Source organism: Myxocyprinus asiaticus, chromosome 8 (genome assembly GCF_019703515.2).
Source record: "Myxocyprinus asiaticus isolate MX2 ecotype Aquarium Trade chromosome 8, UBuf_Myxa_2, whole genome shotgun sequence".
Taxonomy (NCBI): domain Eukaryota; kingdom Metazoa; phylum Chordata; class Actinopteri; order Cypriniformes; family Catostomidae; genus Myxocyprinus; species Myxocyprinus asiaticus.
This window is the reverse complement of record NC_059351.1, coordinates 34,486,879-34,504,431: the sequence shown is the minus strand read 5'-3', so window position 1 is coordinate 34,504,431 and position 17,553 is coordinate 34,486,879. Positions and strand designations below refer to the sequence as shown.

The 17,553-nt window shown below is 40.1% G+C and overlaps 1 protein-coding gene across 11 annotated transcripts in view; it reads left to right on the top strand.

The window, feature by feature from the left end:
- Window positions 1-634: 634 nt before the first annotated feature.
- The window catches only part of LOC127444830 (zinc finger protein 827-like), a 362,567-nt gene continuing 345,648 nt past the window's right edge, over window positions 635-17,553 (top strand). For all 11 annotated transcript variants that reach the window (XR_007897878.1, XM_051704383.1, XM_051704385.1 and 8 more), the window contains exon 1: window positions 635-895. Coding sequence is in view for 10 of the 11 variants with exons in the window: in XM_051704383.1 (XP_051560343.1) it covers window positions 853-895 (43 nt within the window). In the remaining variant the exon portion in view is untranslated. The remainder of the gene's footprint in view (window positions 896-17,553) is intronic.

Below are 17,553 nucleotides of genomic sequence, written 5' to 3'. Positions count from 1 at the left end.
CGTTGGATGACTGATTTTGAATGAAGTTATATTGTTGTTACCATGTAGTAAAGTATAATAAAATATAATTACCTATAAATCTTTTTTATTATTATTTATCTACACTCCCATCTGAATCAAAGTTAGTATAATTTATTTTGTGATGTGCATGAAAAGGCTATTCATGCATATCACCATATCAGTTGTTCTGATTTGGGGGTTTCTGTACGGGAAACACAGATTTAATGTAATTCAATATCTGGCCAGGAATGTTCACATTTATTATTATTATTATTATTTTATATTTTTTGCAATAATACCTAAAAAAATAATAATATGCTAATTCATTTTGTATTCAGTTTTACATTTATCTTATTATATCACATTTAAACATTTGCGATAAGAGCAATTTTTGTAAATATTTTTTTCCCCATGCGTTTTAAATATGCATCAGTCACAATTTACCATTTTATATTATGAATATAAAATCCTTGGTCAGTCAAGTATACACCCTGGAAGCTTGGGGGCACCTTGTCCCTTTCTCGTCGCTCTGGCGCGCGAGCGCCTCTCTCTGCGAGCGAGTGTGCGCGCGCGCGCGCGGGTGCTCTGCTGTTGCTGCCCTTTGATCCCTGCATTAGTGTTAGTTAGGGGCTCGGAGACACACACTTACAGAGAGCAGCCATAGTCAAGACACGGCAACAACAACAGCACCTCCTCCTCTACTCTTCCCTATTCCCAACAATACACTTAACCGAGGACAGCCAGGTGCACGACAAGTCCCTGCCACCAGGCTCCCTCGCGAAATTTCAATGGGAAAAGACCTTTTTTCTTCTTATCCCTAAACAAGAAGGAGAATGTGATAAAAGGAGGAAAATGCCAAGGAGGAAACAGGAGCAACCCAAGCGCCTGCCTTCACGTAAGTCGTTTTCTCGCTCGCCGCGATTTTAGCTCTTCTCCGTGTGTTTTGCGCAGTAGTTTAGGGTTAAAGAGGTGAAACAGACAAAGGCACGGCGTAGGTTATTTCTCCTTTTTTAGGTCTGTGCTAGGCAGCCATGTTGGCGATGAGGGGGCTAGCGGAGCGAGTGCACTAACGGTGGCTTTAATAGCAGAGAATCGATAAAGGTCCCGTTCCGCCTAAAGGTTGCGGCCAGTAAAGCTCGCGTTGTCGCCGCTTATTTGGCGCTTATGGCAGCGCGTGTTTTCTTATATGTATCCGCGCGAGCGAGGCTGAGTCGCGCGGAAGGGAAAGGGGGAGGATCTGAGGATCTGGCCGCAATAAAATAAGGGTCAGTCGGATCAGACTGCGAGCCAGACTCAGCCTTACATCCGTGCCCCTGCTTTTCCTTAGCTCGAGGGCTATTTAGCACCAGTCCGCAACTTACGAATTCGCCCGAAAACACATCCGTCCAACTTTCCCCTTCCGCGGTTCTCTGTATGTGTGTTTGTGTGGGTGACGCTCAGTTCGCGACTTTTTCTTCCGTTTGTCGAGCGCTTCGCGGGCGAAGCGGGATTTTTTTAAGCTGAGGTATTTTCTTCCACCCCTCCCAGTTCTGTGGGGTTCATGTCTGCAGGCTGCCTGTGTCAAAGCCATGGTCGGTCACCTGAAGTTCAGGGTTTTTTCCTTCCTCATGCAGCCATTCATTGCAGACAGTCTGCGATCAATAGCGCGCAGGGGCGAAACGCGCTTTTCTCTCGGTTCGACTCATGGGCTACGGATATTACTCTGGTTGCGGCTGGAATTGCGTATTACGATATTTGTTCATTTGACCCTGTGTAGCTGGATGTTAAAGATTGTGCTTTTATCAGCTTAGTAATAAAGGGCTGCAATTGCTTGTGCCGGACGCTAGAGGGGACATGAGGTGGACTTGTGGAAAACATCGATCACAGGAATTGGCGAAATGTGGCAGGCTGCACGTTCAGTAATGTATGCACGAGCAGCCGTGCATAATGCATCTTTATGTTTGTTAACGTTTACCAGCGTCTGTTGGGACTGTTTTGAAAGTGGTGGATTTTGTTTTCTTTCTGGAGAGTTTGCCGGTCTCTGAAAATAGAAAAATACTTAAACTTTCTGCATGTATTTTAGCTGCATTGACTAAAGGTACAGGGCTGTTATGTTGGTTAATGTATTTTAGTGACTGATATGAAATTAGAATGTATTAAATGTCTATGGATATGTTGCAATACATTCAACAGTGAAGTTATTTCTTAACTGTAACTTACTATCCTCAGAAACTATTGCTGATTTTCTTGAAATATGAATGACTTTTATGAGATCTCAGTCATTGACGTTTAACTACGTAATAAAGTCCACAAAATCTCTTCCATATGCCCCAATGCTGCTGATCAATGCTAAAAATCACTCATTCAGCAGAAACTCATCCGAAGTTTTGGTGGCGCCCCACACAACCCTCTCATGGAGCCAGAGAGGAGTGATGTCACATTTCAGTTGTATTTTCTGTTTGCATTCATCATGCTTTAAAGGGATAGTTCACCCAAAAATGAAAATCCTCTCATTTACTCACCCTCATGCCATCCCAGATGTGCGTGACTTTCTTTCTTCTGCAAAACACAAACAAATATTTTTTTAAGAATATCTCAGCTCTGTAGATCCATATAATACAAGTGAATAGTGACCAGAACTTTGAAGCTCCAAAAAGCACATCAAGGCAGCATAAGAGTAATCCATACTACTCCAGTGGATAAATCCGTCTTTAGAAGTGATATATTGGATGTGGGTGAGAAACAGATCAATATTTAAGTCTCTTTTTTTACTATAAATATCCACTTTCACTTCCGCATTCTTCTTCTTTAGTTTTTTTTTTCCCCCCGATTCGCTTTCTTCGTGCATATCGCCACCTACTGGTCGGGGCTGGTCAAAGGTGGAGATTTATAGTAAAAAAAGCACTTAAATATTTATCTGTTCTCACCCACACCTATCATATCGCTTCTGATGACATTGCCATATGTCGAATGTGTTGGGCCTCATGTATTCAGATAGAAGACAAAGGCAGGCCTAACACAGTTGTAAAAACATAACACAAGCCCCCACCTTCTAAGTCGTAAATTTTACTGATAAAAATCGCACCAAAATCAAACAAAGGGAGTCCAAAACAGACTACAGATCCATGAAGCCTTGCTCACTAAAGGATCGAGCTCTCAACTCCTATTGGATGAGGCGCACAACAGAACGTCCCTCAAACATGACATCATCAGGAGTTGAAATACCTCTAAAATGTTTCGTGAGTTGCTTCCAGCGACTTTGTTCACCGAATATAGACGTAGCTTTTTTTGCTGCTCTCCGGTGCAACCTCGTGGCACAAGGAAGTAATGTCCGACTTGACACTGTAGCCATACAATCTTCATCTCGCTGGACGAGTTGAGATTACTCTGTGTTCAACCAAACACTCTAATGGATCCGAAGGAGACCGCCGAGCAATTCGCATCTTCATCCGTTTGCCTACAGAAGTGAAGAGATTAAAGATTTCTCTTCCATCTTCAATCAAGTCGACATTTCTGAGTTCTCCGCCAGCCCACCGAGAATCAACAGCCATACCGCCCGCCGACAATCAACAGCCGTACCGCCTGCCGACAGAGCGAGGAAACGGCCTCCCGTCATCACCCGAGCCTCAAGGAACCGGGTCAAAGTTAAAGGACGGAGGAAAACACATTCTACCTGTGTCCTCATGCGATTCAAGTAAGAGGTTTACGTCTGGGCAGAGATAGAATATTATAGCGTGTTATTCTTGTGTTTCAAGGTTTTTGCTTGTACAGTTTACGGACCACCATGTCTGCTCATTATTAATACTCAGGGTATTAATTATCACAAATTTGTTTTGCTGTATTGTGGTCCAACCAAATTGGATTGTGCAATTTCGCCACCGTGGGTGAGACAGCAACTGAGTTCGTCCATTAAAGAGTTAAACAATGCGGGACTGTTTACGAGCCGTCCACCGCGTCTCTGAGCGATGAACTAAACAGCTGCTTTCTCTCCCACGATCGCGAAATCAGCTTTAGGGCTGTCACTTAATCATCTCTCTCTCTCTCTCTTACTAATCACACACACACACTGTCACACACACACACCTTATGTGTTATAGGATTATTTTATTTCCATATCTAATCATATCACTGTTTAGTTTGTAGTTGTACGTCGGAAGTTTGTTGACTGCATTGTATTAATTATTAATTGATATTACTGCATAAATAAACTTTGTTTATATTACAAAGAGAAGTGTTTTGGTTTGTTTTGCATACACCTGTGTCATGCTGACGGGATGTCAGTGCTCGGATTCAAACCTTTATCTATTGTTTTTTCCCCGAAAATCGATATTCTTCGGATGCCGATTTTCCTAAGAAAACAATCTAATATTGAGACTGTTTTACTATTCGGTTATTAGTCCCTGATTTCAGGGTGGTGCCCCGTCAATGTTAATCCTTATGAATATTCTATTGATTTTTGATAATTGATAATTATCTTTGATTGAATTTGAATGATCAGTAAGCTAGTATTAATTTTAATTAATGTTTCATCGATGTTAACAATTAACGATTATCTTTGATAACTGTTGATTTAAAGGATTTAAAAAGCTAACATTGATTCTCATCAATGTTCTATTGTTTTACTAATTAATAACTATCTTTGATAGTTATTAATTATTGCTAATAACCAAACTTGTTCCTAAACGTAGCGCAATACATTTACTGGAGCCCCATATGAGGTTTTAATGAGTTAGATCCAATTAATTAATTTAAATATTAATTAATAACTACAGAAATATTTATAAATTATTTCTGATAGTAACACTGATCTAAACAACCAGTAAAGCCCTACAAATGGATTACTTTTATGCTGCCTTTATGTGCTTTTTGGAGCTTCAAAGTTCTGGTTACTATTCACTTGCTTTGCATGGACCAACAGTGCTGAGATATTCTAAAAAACTTCGTTTGTGTTCTGCAGATGAAAGAAAGTCATACACATCTGGGATGGCATGAGGGTGAGTAAATGATGAAAGAATTTTCAGTTTTGGGTGAACTATTTCTTTAATTCCTGTGAGCAGAGAGCCTGATGACAGGGACCATACTTGATATAAATGTATCTCATCTGCACTTGATTACTATATACTGCCAAAGTAAAATAAAAATAAAAGTTCAGGGCATTGCAAATGGAACTTACTCTATGAGCTGAAACTATTTGTTTACTTTGCATCTGGTATTCCTTTCATTTGGAACATTTCTATGTAAAAGCAACGGCATACCTCTGTGCAAGTATATCTTTCACTTCCCTTTCTAAGAATACATAGCGGAATTCGTGAGTATTACATCATAATGTGCATGGGTCAAGACTGACAAGAGGGTATTAAGGCTTTGATACAGTCAGATGGTCTTCTTGACAGTTAAATATGACCTTTGGCATTAGTGCTACAATGAAATCCACTGAGATTACAAAACTATGCCCTTTATAACACTGATGCACACTCCTTTTTCATCCTTTCAGAATTCATGCATTTTGTTCAAACTGCAGGTCACAGTTCACCAAACTTCCTGTACATTAATCCAGACAAGGGAGCCTAGGTTAAAATGTTCCTCCCTCGTTAAGCTGTTTTCGTAGGATTTCCACTCAGAGGTGTAGAGGTCGGCTGAGGTTACCTCTTTTTTTCCCCCCTTCTCTACTGTTCTTTGTCTTATTCACGGCCCACCATTTTGTTGAAGTACATAGCCCGTATCATTCTTTCACCCTGACCTTTGCCATCAGCTAAAATGTCTCCCAATGGGAGCCAGCCATTTCCATTATATAAACATGATCCTTAAGGTTATCTGCATTTGCAAATGGAGGAATTGGAGCATTGCACGGATTTCAGCTCTCCATTACAGACCCATGGCGGAGTGTGTGTGACTGGGTGGCTCTCCACCTTACCGTAATGGTGGGTCACTGGCTCCTTTCCACTCATCTATGATTATAATGACCTTGACTGGGCTAGGGCTTGAAAACATTGGATTAAGGGGAAAGGAAAATGAGGGGAGGTTTCCATTTCGCTCTTGGCATCCGATTTGTAGGGAAAATCTGCCAAGAATACCCCCCTCCCTTCTTCTTCACCTCCTCCTCTTTCTCCCCCCTGCCCAACCAACTTGATCAGGCTCTCTCACCGGTGTCTGCCCATTTGAGCTTGAGCGAATAATGATACACAGGCTTTCCTCTCAGAAATGAATTAAAGGGCAGGGGAAGGGTGGTGGATGCTCTTCTGAGCAAGTGCTTACACAGAAAGGGGCCTCAGCCAGGCATACTGAACCAGAACATTTAGATTAATTTGGCTAGCTGAACTCTCTGGCTTTTTAATCAAAGATCTTGAAGACAACATGTCTATCTCTCCTTCAAAGCCCTCAGTTAAAGGTAAAGTGTGTAATTTCTGCATCATAGCATCACAAAACGAAATTGAATTGAAAACACTATTATTAACAGTATAAATACTGGTGGTGCAGAAATAACACATTTCTCTGTAAAGATGCACTCAGTAATGTTTTTTTAATATGTCGTCTTGGACTTACACTGACACCTAGGGGCATGGATGCAGCATCATTTAAAGGAATAGTTCACTCAAAAATGAAAATTCTTTAATTTTACCCTCATGCCATCTCAGATGTGTATGACTTTCTATCTTCTGCCTAACACAAATGAAGAATTTTAGAGGAATATCTCAGCTCTGTAGGTCCAAACAATGGAAGTGAATGGTGACCAGAAATTTGAAGCTCCAAAAAGCACATGAAGCCTGCTTAAAAATAATCCATACGACAATGTCTTTAGAAGAGAAATGATAGGTGTGGGTGAGAAACAGTTAAATCCTTTTTTTTAGTCCTTTTTTCACTATAAATCTCATGCATGAAGAATGCGAAACGGCAAAAAAGAAAAAAAAAAGAATATGGAAGTGAAAGTGGAGATATATAATGAAAAAGTATGACAATTTGTATGACAATTAATCATCATGATCGTGAAAGCTCTATAATAGGCAATTAATCCTCATTGTTGCAATTATTTGTTTCATAATAATCGTCAGCCAAAATTAATAATAGTGACAGCCTTAATGTAGAATAAAACAGCTTTTATTAGGTAACTGATGTGACTGGAGTCTTCATTGCATGTTAGTGGTCATAATTTTATACATAAGTTTCAAAATTACTATTAATTTCTTTAGGCGCATATTACTGAGGGCACCTTTAAATCAACATGCTCACTTGGTAATATTTTTTTCTGTAACTGCGGGATGCACCTTTGTCTGCCTGTTATATGAGGCACTAAATACTTTAAATGAAAAAAAGTCCAAACACAATCTTTCCCCCACCCAAGTCTCAATCAAAGCCTGAGTGGAGTAAAAGTGCCTGAGCTGGGTAACGATTTTCCGCATGTTGACAAGTCACAACATGGAGATCTACAGCTCGAAGTGGCGGCCCAGCACTGAGTAATAACCATCTCATAGCAGGCTTTCTGTTGGCAGTGGTTCATAAGGAACAGCACACTGGTTGAGATGGGGGTGGGGTTTGGGGACTGCTGGAGAGCTCCAGGCAACTTCTTGTGTTGTTGTACCACACAAGTGTATCCATCCCCTCCAGGAAAGACATTTAACAGGCGGCTAACACTAGGCCACACTGCACAAGGGATCGAACAGACAGGTCTGATGCAGGCCCGAGCTGCAGTGCTATGCCAAACAGTGATGTGATTTATGAGTCATTACTCTGTGTCTGTCTTAAGAGGAGATGAGGCTTCCTGGGCAGAATCTAAGAGCAGTCTGTTTAGTTGACAGGGAATGGGAAGAGGCAAGAGGTTATCATTTCTTAAAACTGTTTTTGAATTGTCATATCTTAGAGGAGGCATTAAGACATCCTATTGAAGGCATGAGGATGGTGAAAACAAAGTCCAACCATAGGGTGTGAGATTCTTTCAAACCAAGCAAAGGCAATAGGCCAGATTTAAAGTAGAATGTAATGGACCGTTTTTGTTTTCTTTTTCCCAGCTTGAAATGGACTCCAGGCCACCTTTATTGAATCCATTGCAATCAACTGTAATAGATTGTCCCCAACCCGTTCTGTTACCATTAGGTTCTATACAAGTTAAGCTAAATCAACAGAATTTGTGGCATAATGTTGATTACCACAAAAATTAATTTCGACAAGTTCCTCCTTTTCTTTTAAAAAAAGCAAAAATCGAGGTTACAGTGAGGCACTTACAATGAAAGTGAATGTGGCCAATTTTTGGAGAAATGTGAAGCTTATAATTTTATAAAAGCACTTGCATTAATTCTTCTGTTAAAACTTGTGTATTATTTGAGCTGTAAAGCTGTTAATTTTTACAGTCGTTTAAGGGCTTTAGGGATTGTTGACATTACCTCTTCATGGTAACGAAGTTGTAAAATTGGCTATAAATTTACACAGAAAAGGTTAGTAAGTGATTTATCACACTAAAATCATGTTTATACTCATATCCTTATTGTCTTGTGGCTATACTAAAAAGAGTGTATTTTAACGTTAAAAAAATTGCCCCATTCACTTCCATTGTAAGTGCCTCACTGTTACCTCGATTTTTGCTTTTTTTAAAGAGCACCTATTATGTTTTTTAAACGTGCCTAATTTTGTTTTAAAGGTCTCATACAATAGATTTACATGCATCCAAGGTCAAAAAACACATTAATTTGCTCATAATTTAAATTGTAGCATTACCTTTTTTTTCCCAGTGTCAAAAACGACTCGTTCAATGATCCGTTCTAAAGGATTCATTCTAAACTCCTCCTTTCAGAGAGCCTACTCTGCTCTGATTGGTCAGATGTCCCAGTCTGTTGTGATTGGTCTACCGCTTAGTGTAATGTTTGAGGGTGGGTCAAAGCTGTTCGTGAGCAGCCAATGAAGACCAGTGGCGGGTTTTTTGTTACCAAATTATGTAGGTTAGTACAGGAAGTCTGGAATTTCTAACAACTCTTTTCAGGTGTTCAGAATCGGTTGTTTCTTTTGGGAGTCAATAACTCCATTTGTCGTGCACTTTGATTTTTGAAACTTTGCAGAATTTTTTACATTTACAAACAGCTATATAACACACTACATGAAAGGTAATATTTGAAAAACCATAATAGGTGGTCTTTAAAGAAAAGGAGGAATGAGTTGAAATAATCAACATTATGCAACAAATGTTTTCAATTGAGCTTAACTTGTATTGAACCCAGAACATTCCTTTAAGGCTACTTGATGTTTTATTTTCTTTCTTGTTGCGATTGAAAAGGCTGATTTCACACCAATAAATTAGCACTGAAAAAAAAAATGCCACATTTCAATCAGTTTCAAATGTTGAACTGGACAATTTTCACTCACTGAGTTGCTCTTAATTATCAGATGATCATAATCATAGTAATTACACAACAACAGTAATGATGGTGATTACTATAATTGTCATCATGCATCAAGAGATATTGGAATGACAATGTAGTTTCAAAATTAACTGGTTATATTTATATGTTTGCCAGGATTTTGTTGAGCTTATAATGCTTAGGTTCAATGTAATAAGTGCTCAAAATGCTTAAATTAATATGGCCTATAAAATCTAAATGTAGTCAAATGCCATTTTCCACTATTCCCAAGAAAGTGTGCTTTATTATGCCCAAAGTATACTTTGGTTTTAACGAGAATGCTTCGCGTCTGCGGACAGTTGAACGTTAGCCTTTCGAAGTATACTTCATTTGACTGAGTGCATACACAGGCAGTTGGCGCATGCATGCTATGACTGCTGTTTGATACTGGACTATTTCTCTTCAGGAGTTTAGACCCCTAAAGATGTCTTTCTTTATATTCCTTCAGACTTGAGTTATACAAAGGCTGGGATCTCCTGACCACCTCACACACATGCTCTTAACTTGCTTATCCACTATTGTTGTTTTCCCCTTCCTCTTCTGTTGATTTCATCTCCTTCTAGCTCTTCTTCGTAACAGCAAAGACTCAACTGTGAGTGTTGCCACCTTGTGGACATTCAGTACTCAAGCACTCTGCTGATGACGAAAATTGTGTCACGAGTCCTGTAAGCGGACGCTCAGCATTTGAGTCTAACCAAAGGATACTTTGGGCTTTACAGTCATCAGTTCCTTAATTTAATGAATTCATATAGCACAGTGATTCCCAAACAATGATATGCGTACTTGGAAAGATTTTGCTTTTGCTTTTTTAACCTATAAAACAGGATTGACAAATTAAATGATAGAGGTTGTCAATAAATAATTGCAAATTATGTCTTCATTTTTTTGTAGTTTGTAGTTTAAACATTTGTAGAGGAATATGTGCATTGAAGCCAATATAAAGAGACCAGACAGAACTTAAAGAGCACCTATTATATATAACAAACTACATGAAAGGTAATATTTGAAAAACCATAATAGGTGCTCTTTAATTTCTGCAACTCTTTACTCTAACCTTTTTCACAGACTGTGATGACTCAAAATTTATAACGTGATTCATTGTGTTATATTACCCAGGCATTAATAAAAAAATAAATTAAAAAAAAATTTAAAAAAAATAGTCACCTGCTGCGATTGGGTTTCGTTGCTGCGATTGGGTTTCAAATACAGCTGCTAAGGCACTGACAGTAAGGTCAGTAACATTTTACATTTTAGGAAAAACGTTGAGCCATATGAAGAAGAAGCTGTCTGTCGCATTATTTAATCAATCAGATCAGAGTACACTGGTCAACAAAAACCTCATTTGATTGGTTACAAGAAGCAGATAGACCCCCTTTTCCCCTCGTGCTTGGAAAACTCTGTTGTGTCAAAGGCGTGAGCACAACAAAAGGGAAGACCCAAAAAAAAATGAATATCGGATTATTTCTGGAAAATATTTTCCCCACAAACACAAGACATTTACACTTTTGCAATATGTTGTTTATTTTTGCACAAACAGACTGATTCTACTAGAGGTCGATTGATTATGGGTTTTGCTGATACCGATAACTAAGGTGGGAAAACAGGCCGATAGACGACTAATCGGCCGATAGTTTTTAAAATTTAGAGTATGAATGAAAACTTTCCACTCAATGTAAAATAGTACTGAACTTTAGTAAGTATTACTTTCCATGGCGATACTTTAATACTGGTACCTTCTTCAAAAACTTAGTAACATAAAACAGCCTTACTAAGCCAAATAGAGCATAAAATAAATGCTTCATCACTACAGACAATATTTCTTATTTTATTTTATTTTCATATTAAGTCTATGAATGATGTACAAGAAAGGGAGAGATAAAAAGGCATAGAAATAAAATCAGCTCAAGTCTTGTCTTTTTAAAGGTAATTTTAGAATGACATTGTCCATATTATATATCCATGTGCCCTCACATGAACACATTGTATTATATAACAATGTGCCCTCTCATGAATATCAAATTTATATTTCAGACATATATATGTTACCATGTTCTTACGTTTGTTGTTTTTTTTTGTACATAACTACGTCATAAAATTTGGAATTTTGGACAGAAGTTAATTTTGTCAGAATGAAAAGTCTGGAGAACTTTATAGTAAAAACAAACAAACAGAAAACTATAAAACTATTCCTGTGCACGTGCATTCACAAAAAATTATCATGAATTTACTATAGTATCACTAACTGTATTAACTATAGTATTTTAGGCAGAGATATATTAATAATAAATATTATTTTACTACTGTAGCTCTATAAATTTATAATATGCTACATTAGGGGAGTAAAAGAATATCTTTTTTTGTTTTTGTTACAACTATGGCAGTTTTTAAATGTTAATATTTTGTAGTTATAGTTTTTAAATATGATTAGAGAACTGTTTTTCATTGCAAAAATGCCATAGTTTGTTTTATGGAAATCATGTTACATGCTTGGTTTTACCTGAGGTTACCATGGTTAAAAATTCCACTGTTAAAACTATAAAAACTATAAAACTATAAAAACCATGGTACATTTTCATAAGGGCAAATGCTAAATTTAATAAAGGGCTTTAAATCCTGGACCTTTATGAATTATTGACAAAAATAGTTTTCCTTCTGTTTGCCTTAAAATGTCCAAGAGATGACTGAACTTAAATCAATAAGAGCCTGATGAAAGGAGTCCCAATTTAGTTGTATTGTCAGAATAATTTAGCCCTATACAATATAAATTAGATGTTAACTTGTTTCTTTTTATAGATGTTATAGATAACCTTCCTGTTGTTGATTTCAGTAAATTTACATCTGCATACCAACTCAAAATTAATGCCTTAATGTTGAATAAGAATTTCAACTTGGAAAAATATGCAACTTTGTCAGTAATTGCACTTATCTTTGTAACATAAAAATAATGTCACTTTTTTTATATATAAGTTTCTGTCTTCTAAATTTTTTAATAAAATTATATTTTATAAAATTATATAAAATTATATTAAAAATAAAAAATAATTTTTCAGACCCCCACCCCCACCGATGCTACCAAATGAGGTGCTGGTGCCAACAATCTCAAATTTCAGTCTGGAGCCCTGATATGAGTTATAATAAACCAATTTCAGGTTTGGTATTAATAAATGGATACTTGAGCCTAACTGATGTGGCTGTGGACTTACATAAGACTAAAAAGGTTGGGAACACTGTCCTAACACAAAGCAGACTTCACCTCCATGTCTCTAAGATAGACTGCACTGTCCAGCGCATAGAGCATAAGCATGTCAATGAGTTTAACTAGCAGACTAGCAGCTGTGCTCCTAGGGTTTTTCTGGAGAAGGGACTGTTTTATAGCTGAGAAGATTAAAAGTGCCAGGAAGGAAACAGACACAAAGTAGTGGCACCCTGAGGTATTGACAGCCTCCAAGGGAAACGCTATATCATCGGCAAGAGTAGAGGTATTTGGCCGCTTTACAAAGTCAAGAAATTATATTCATGATGTGAAGTCATCTCTGTGAAAGCTATTGTCACTATGTCTGAGGTTGATTTACGAGGCTTAAAATGGTGGTGAGTGCCTAAGACCTACTCAGCCTCTTGTGTAAAAAATGTCCTTCGCATTTGCAGATGATTTTACAGGATGTTTGATTACTCCCGACCTTGATGCAGAGCTCCAGTATTCATGTTTAGTTGTAATGACGAGGACAGTAGCTGTTTTAGGATGGGTCTGGGGACCCTACCCTATTTGAGTGAATAGTTCTAAAACCCCGGAAATTACACAAGTTTGTGAACACAGACGCTGCTAGCTACACAGGTAGTGCCCGACCGATATATCGGTTGGCCGATATTAGCCTTTCACCGATATATCGATATCGCGATATATTTTGCCGATATGTGCCGATATAAAAACTTTTTTCAGAACATATAATGCAGAAAACAATGCTTTAGAATTGGTGTCATAGCGTAGTTTGTAACAAACGTCTCCATTGTTTACAGAGCTGATTCTGAGCTGGGTGGAGTTAAACGGGGTGGAGTTAAACGGTGTGGATTTGAGCCGTCGCTTCTCGTTAAATTGCTAACTAGTTTATGAAATACAAACTGGAAAGTTAATAAAAAATGACCCCATCGTTTTATATAACTAATATAACGTTAAAGGAATAGTTCACCCAAAAATGAAAATTTGCTGATAATTTACTCACCCTCAGGCCATCCAAGATGTATCTGAGTTTCTTTCTTCATCAAAACAGAATTTAAGACTTTTAGGATTTCATTTCAGGCCATTCATTTCATTTTTTCTTGTGTTAAGGAAGGCGATGGCTTTGATGCTTAGAAGGGTGGCTACGAACCACCACCCCCGGGGTGGTCTCGATATGGTGTTCTATGAGGTTTGTGCGACTAGGGAGAGGCGAGAACACATCTGTGAATTCCGCTTGCAACTTGGCAACGTCTGTGAGTTGCGACACGGGACCAGAGTGAATGAATTAGGTTTGAGAGTCACCTCCGGCCCGAGCTCCACCCTCTTCGGGACTACCGTCGCCAAGGCCACTGGGACCGCTGGAGGTTGAGGTGGTAAATTTGACAAACCCCGCCCCTGTCCATTTGCCTAACCTCATAATCGAGATCTCCGACTCACCTTGTGACCTCAAAGGGCCCTTGCCACTTGGCGAGTAATTTAGAGCTTGAGGTGGGCAGCAATACAAGCACTTTATCTCCCGGTGCGAATTCCCATAGTCGAGTGCCCATGTCATACAGTCGGCTTTGACGTTTCTGAGCTTGGAGCAAATTCTTCTGTGTTAGTTGACCCAAAGTGTGGAGTTTTGCTCTAAGATCAAGAACATATTGAATTTCATTTTTACTGTTTGAAGGTCTCCCCACTGGGGAGAAAATTCTGAAGAATGCCTCCGCAACACTACATACTGAGATGTTGCGCAGGGGCACTGCTTCTGGATATCGCGTTGCATAGTCCACCAGAACCAATACAAAGCGATGCCTGTGTGCGGTCTGTTCTAATGGCCCGATGAGGTCCATGCCAATTCTTTCGAAGGACACCTCTATTAGCAGTAGAGGGTGCAATGGCACTTTTGGGGTGGCCGGTGGATTCACCAACTGGCATTTACGGCACGCTGCACACCACTTGCGGACATCCCCGTGAGAGACAGTGGAAGTGGGGGACACAGACAAAGTTAGGGAAGGACCCCCTATATCGGGGAAGGGGTTTGGGTGGGGTTCCTCCCCACCTCTGGGAAGCTGGAACAGGACGGGGGAAGAGTGTGAAGAAAGAGTCTCTGGATCGCTGCCTCCCAGAAATGCCATCATGTAGTCCTCGGCCAGCTGGACGGCCGGTGGCACTGGACCCACTCTGCCATTCCCCAAGGAAGCTGGGAGATTAATTGCTCCAGTGTCACCAGGTCGACGATATCCACGGTGCTGCGGGTTCCCTCAGCCAGCAACCATTTCTGACAGGCATTCAAGGGCTGTTGTGCAAAAGCAAACGGGCGGCCATGTTTTCCGAACTTCAAGGACCTAAAATGCTGCCGGTTCTGTTCAGGACTACAGCCAACCTGTTGCACGATGGCCTTCTTCAGATCTCGATATTCGAGGAGGCTGGCGGCAGGTAGCTGGTGGGCCGTTAGTTGTGCTTCCCCAGAGAGGAGCGGTAAAAGGTGGGCCACCCACTGGTCGGGTGGCCACTTCCACACCTCAGCAGTTTTCTCGAACAGATCCAGGTAGGCCTCGGGATCGTCGCTTGGTCCCATTTTGATGAGGGTCACCGTTGATGTGGTCTATCAGGCTCCGGAACACCTGTCGATCCTCCGCTTGAGCCTGGAGCTTGAGTTGGAAATGCTGCTCTGGCTCCAGGCATATCTTCATGAGGGCCTGGTGTTGTGTTTGCTGGATGCTAGCGAGGGACCTGATAACTTCGCCCAGTGGTGAAGACTCCATGACGACATTATCCTCCAATAAATACCAGGTTTCGGCACCACTGTAACACATTCATATTCTGGATAATGGTGGAGTCAGGAGGCAGCGAACTGTCAACATGAGTATTTTATTACTCTTCAGAATCGATCACCAAAACTTAAACAAAAGGGCACTCAGTGGACAAATAATCACACAAACGAGTCAACAATTCTTGTAGCACACACAGGAACAGTCTCTCTCTCTGGTCTCTCTCTGTCACTCTGACGCCTCGTGCACCTTTTTAGGTCTCCCCCTGCCATAACTACAACAAGAAACACTGGTTAGAGATAATGATAACCCAGGTGACGAGCCTTACCGCTCTCTCCCGCAGACAGATACACGACCATGCCCCCATCACCACACAGAACATACTGTGACAGTTTCAGACACAAGAATGGTCTCCTTACACAGACTTCTAAAGGTAATTCAAGTGCCCCATTGAGTTCTGGGGTTTGTTACCACCACAGTAATGAAAGAACGCACATTAAGAATGCTCAACTGGACCGCGAACTGCATAAATGTTCTTGCATAAAGTATGTTTCCGGCTAAGATTGTGTTGATTCTGGCCATATTATTATTTCAGCTATTTGGTCAACTGTAGAATGTTGAACATTCCTTCATGAATCAATACACCCTGTCTGTACCGGGTGCGCCGCGGCACAAAGGCTTGCTTCTAAAATGACGTGCAGATAACAGGAACCAATCAGCTGTAAGCTCAAGTAGACTTCAGAACTTGTTAAATGGGTGAATAACCTGTATTGGGTGAAAAATATAATTATTGTAATAATGTTATTGTTGCTAAAACTGAGTATACATGAGCCTCTTAAATTAAGCACTAAGGTTAACACAAAATGTTGGCTCTCCCTGCTCTCCAAAGGCACAGTTATGGTTGTCATAGTGATCATATTTTTTGCAATCATTTGTCACTGTCATACTCGAGGGTTGAATTAGATGCACCTGGTTACACTGCCTTGATGCAGAAGCAAAGAGGAGAGGTGACCAGCTATTCTTGTTTACTCAATTGACATGGCATATTTTCAGTCATATGGGTGCTGTTGCTGTTATCTCGCTTTTATTTCTTTACCTTTTGAAAAGCGAGATAGGTATTGGCTTGAGATAGAGCACTAGCGCTGAACAATGCGATGGTAACCATTGGCTGCCCTGGCCACATTTAACATGAAGATTGGAAAAGGAATCATCTCCTCTCCTCCAGGACCTGCATGCAAATGAGGTTAGCCTCTCCCACTGTGCCATAGCTCCATTCCCCCACTCTCCTCTCCTCTCCATCTCTAATGGCTGCAAAACTGCCTCCCCAATTCTTCAGGAAGAAACCAGGACCAATCCTGATTAGTGCCCTTGTCTTGAATGACAGGCTTGGATCCAAGCAGGCACTGCCGTGGGTGCCACTGCCAAGCTGCTGTCAACCCAGTATCACTGTAAAAAAGCCATCCCTTTACTTCAACCCCCCTGTAACCACACACATACCTCCTTCACTCTCCCTCACACCCCCTCATATTCTCTCTGTCTTTCTGGGTGGCTGGCTAGTCAAACTTGGCTGCATCCCTTGCCTGTGCTACTGGGACAAAGTGTGATTTACAGTAGTTGGAGAGTTTCCCTGTCAGCTCTAACCTGGGTGCATGCTGTCCAACTGAGTAGGCGGCAGTAAAGCTGTAGCAACAGCATATTGTGGTGTGAGCGTCTATAGCACCTAGCTGAATCCACCCCTGCTTCCTGTCCCTATATTATGTACACAGCATTACTTATTATCTTGTGTTTTTGTGAGTTGCGGGTACAGCGAACCACCTATTTTGTTGTTTTCCATGATTTGTTTTTCTACAGTAAATGTAAGATCTTCAAGAGCATCAAGCTCTGGGCTCCATGCCCCACTTTTATGCACTTATAGATAACATTATCACAGTGTAAAGAAGATCTCATTAAAGTGATTGTTCACCCAAGAATGAAAATTCTGTCATCATTCACTCACCCTCATGTTGTTCAAAACCCATGACCCTCTTTCTTCAGTGGAAGATGTTAGGCACTATTTTGGCATCTGTGAATGGTAACATCTCATTTTGTGTTCCATGGAAGAAAAAAGTCATATGGATTTGGAACAACATGAAGGTAATGAATGATTTAAATTCTGAGTGAATTATCCCTTAAATTACCATCTCAGTGCTTCTCATGATCACTATGAACACAGAGCTGCCAACTA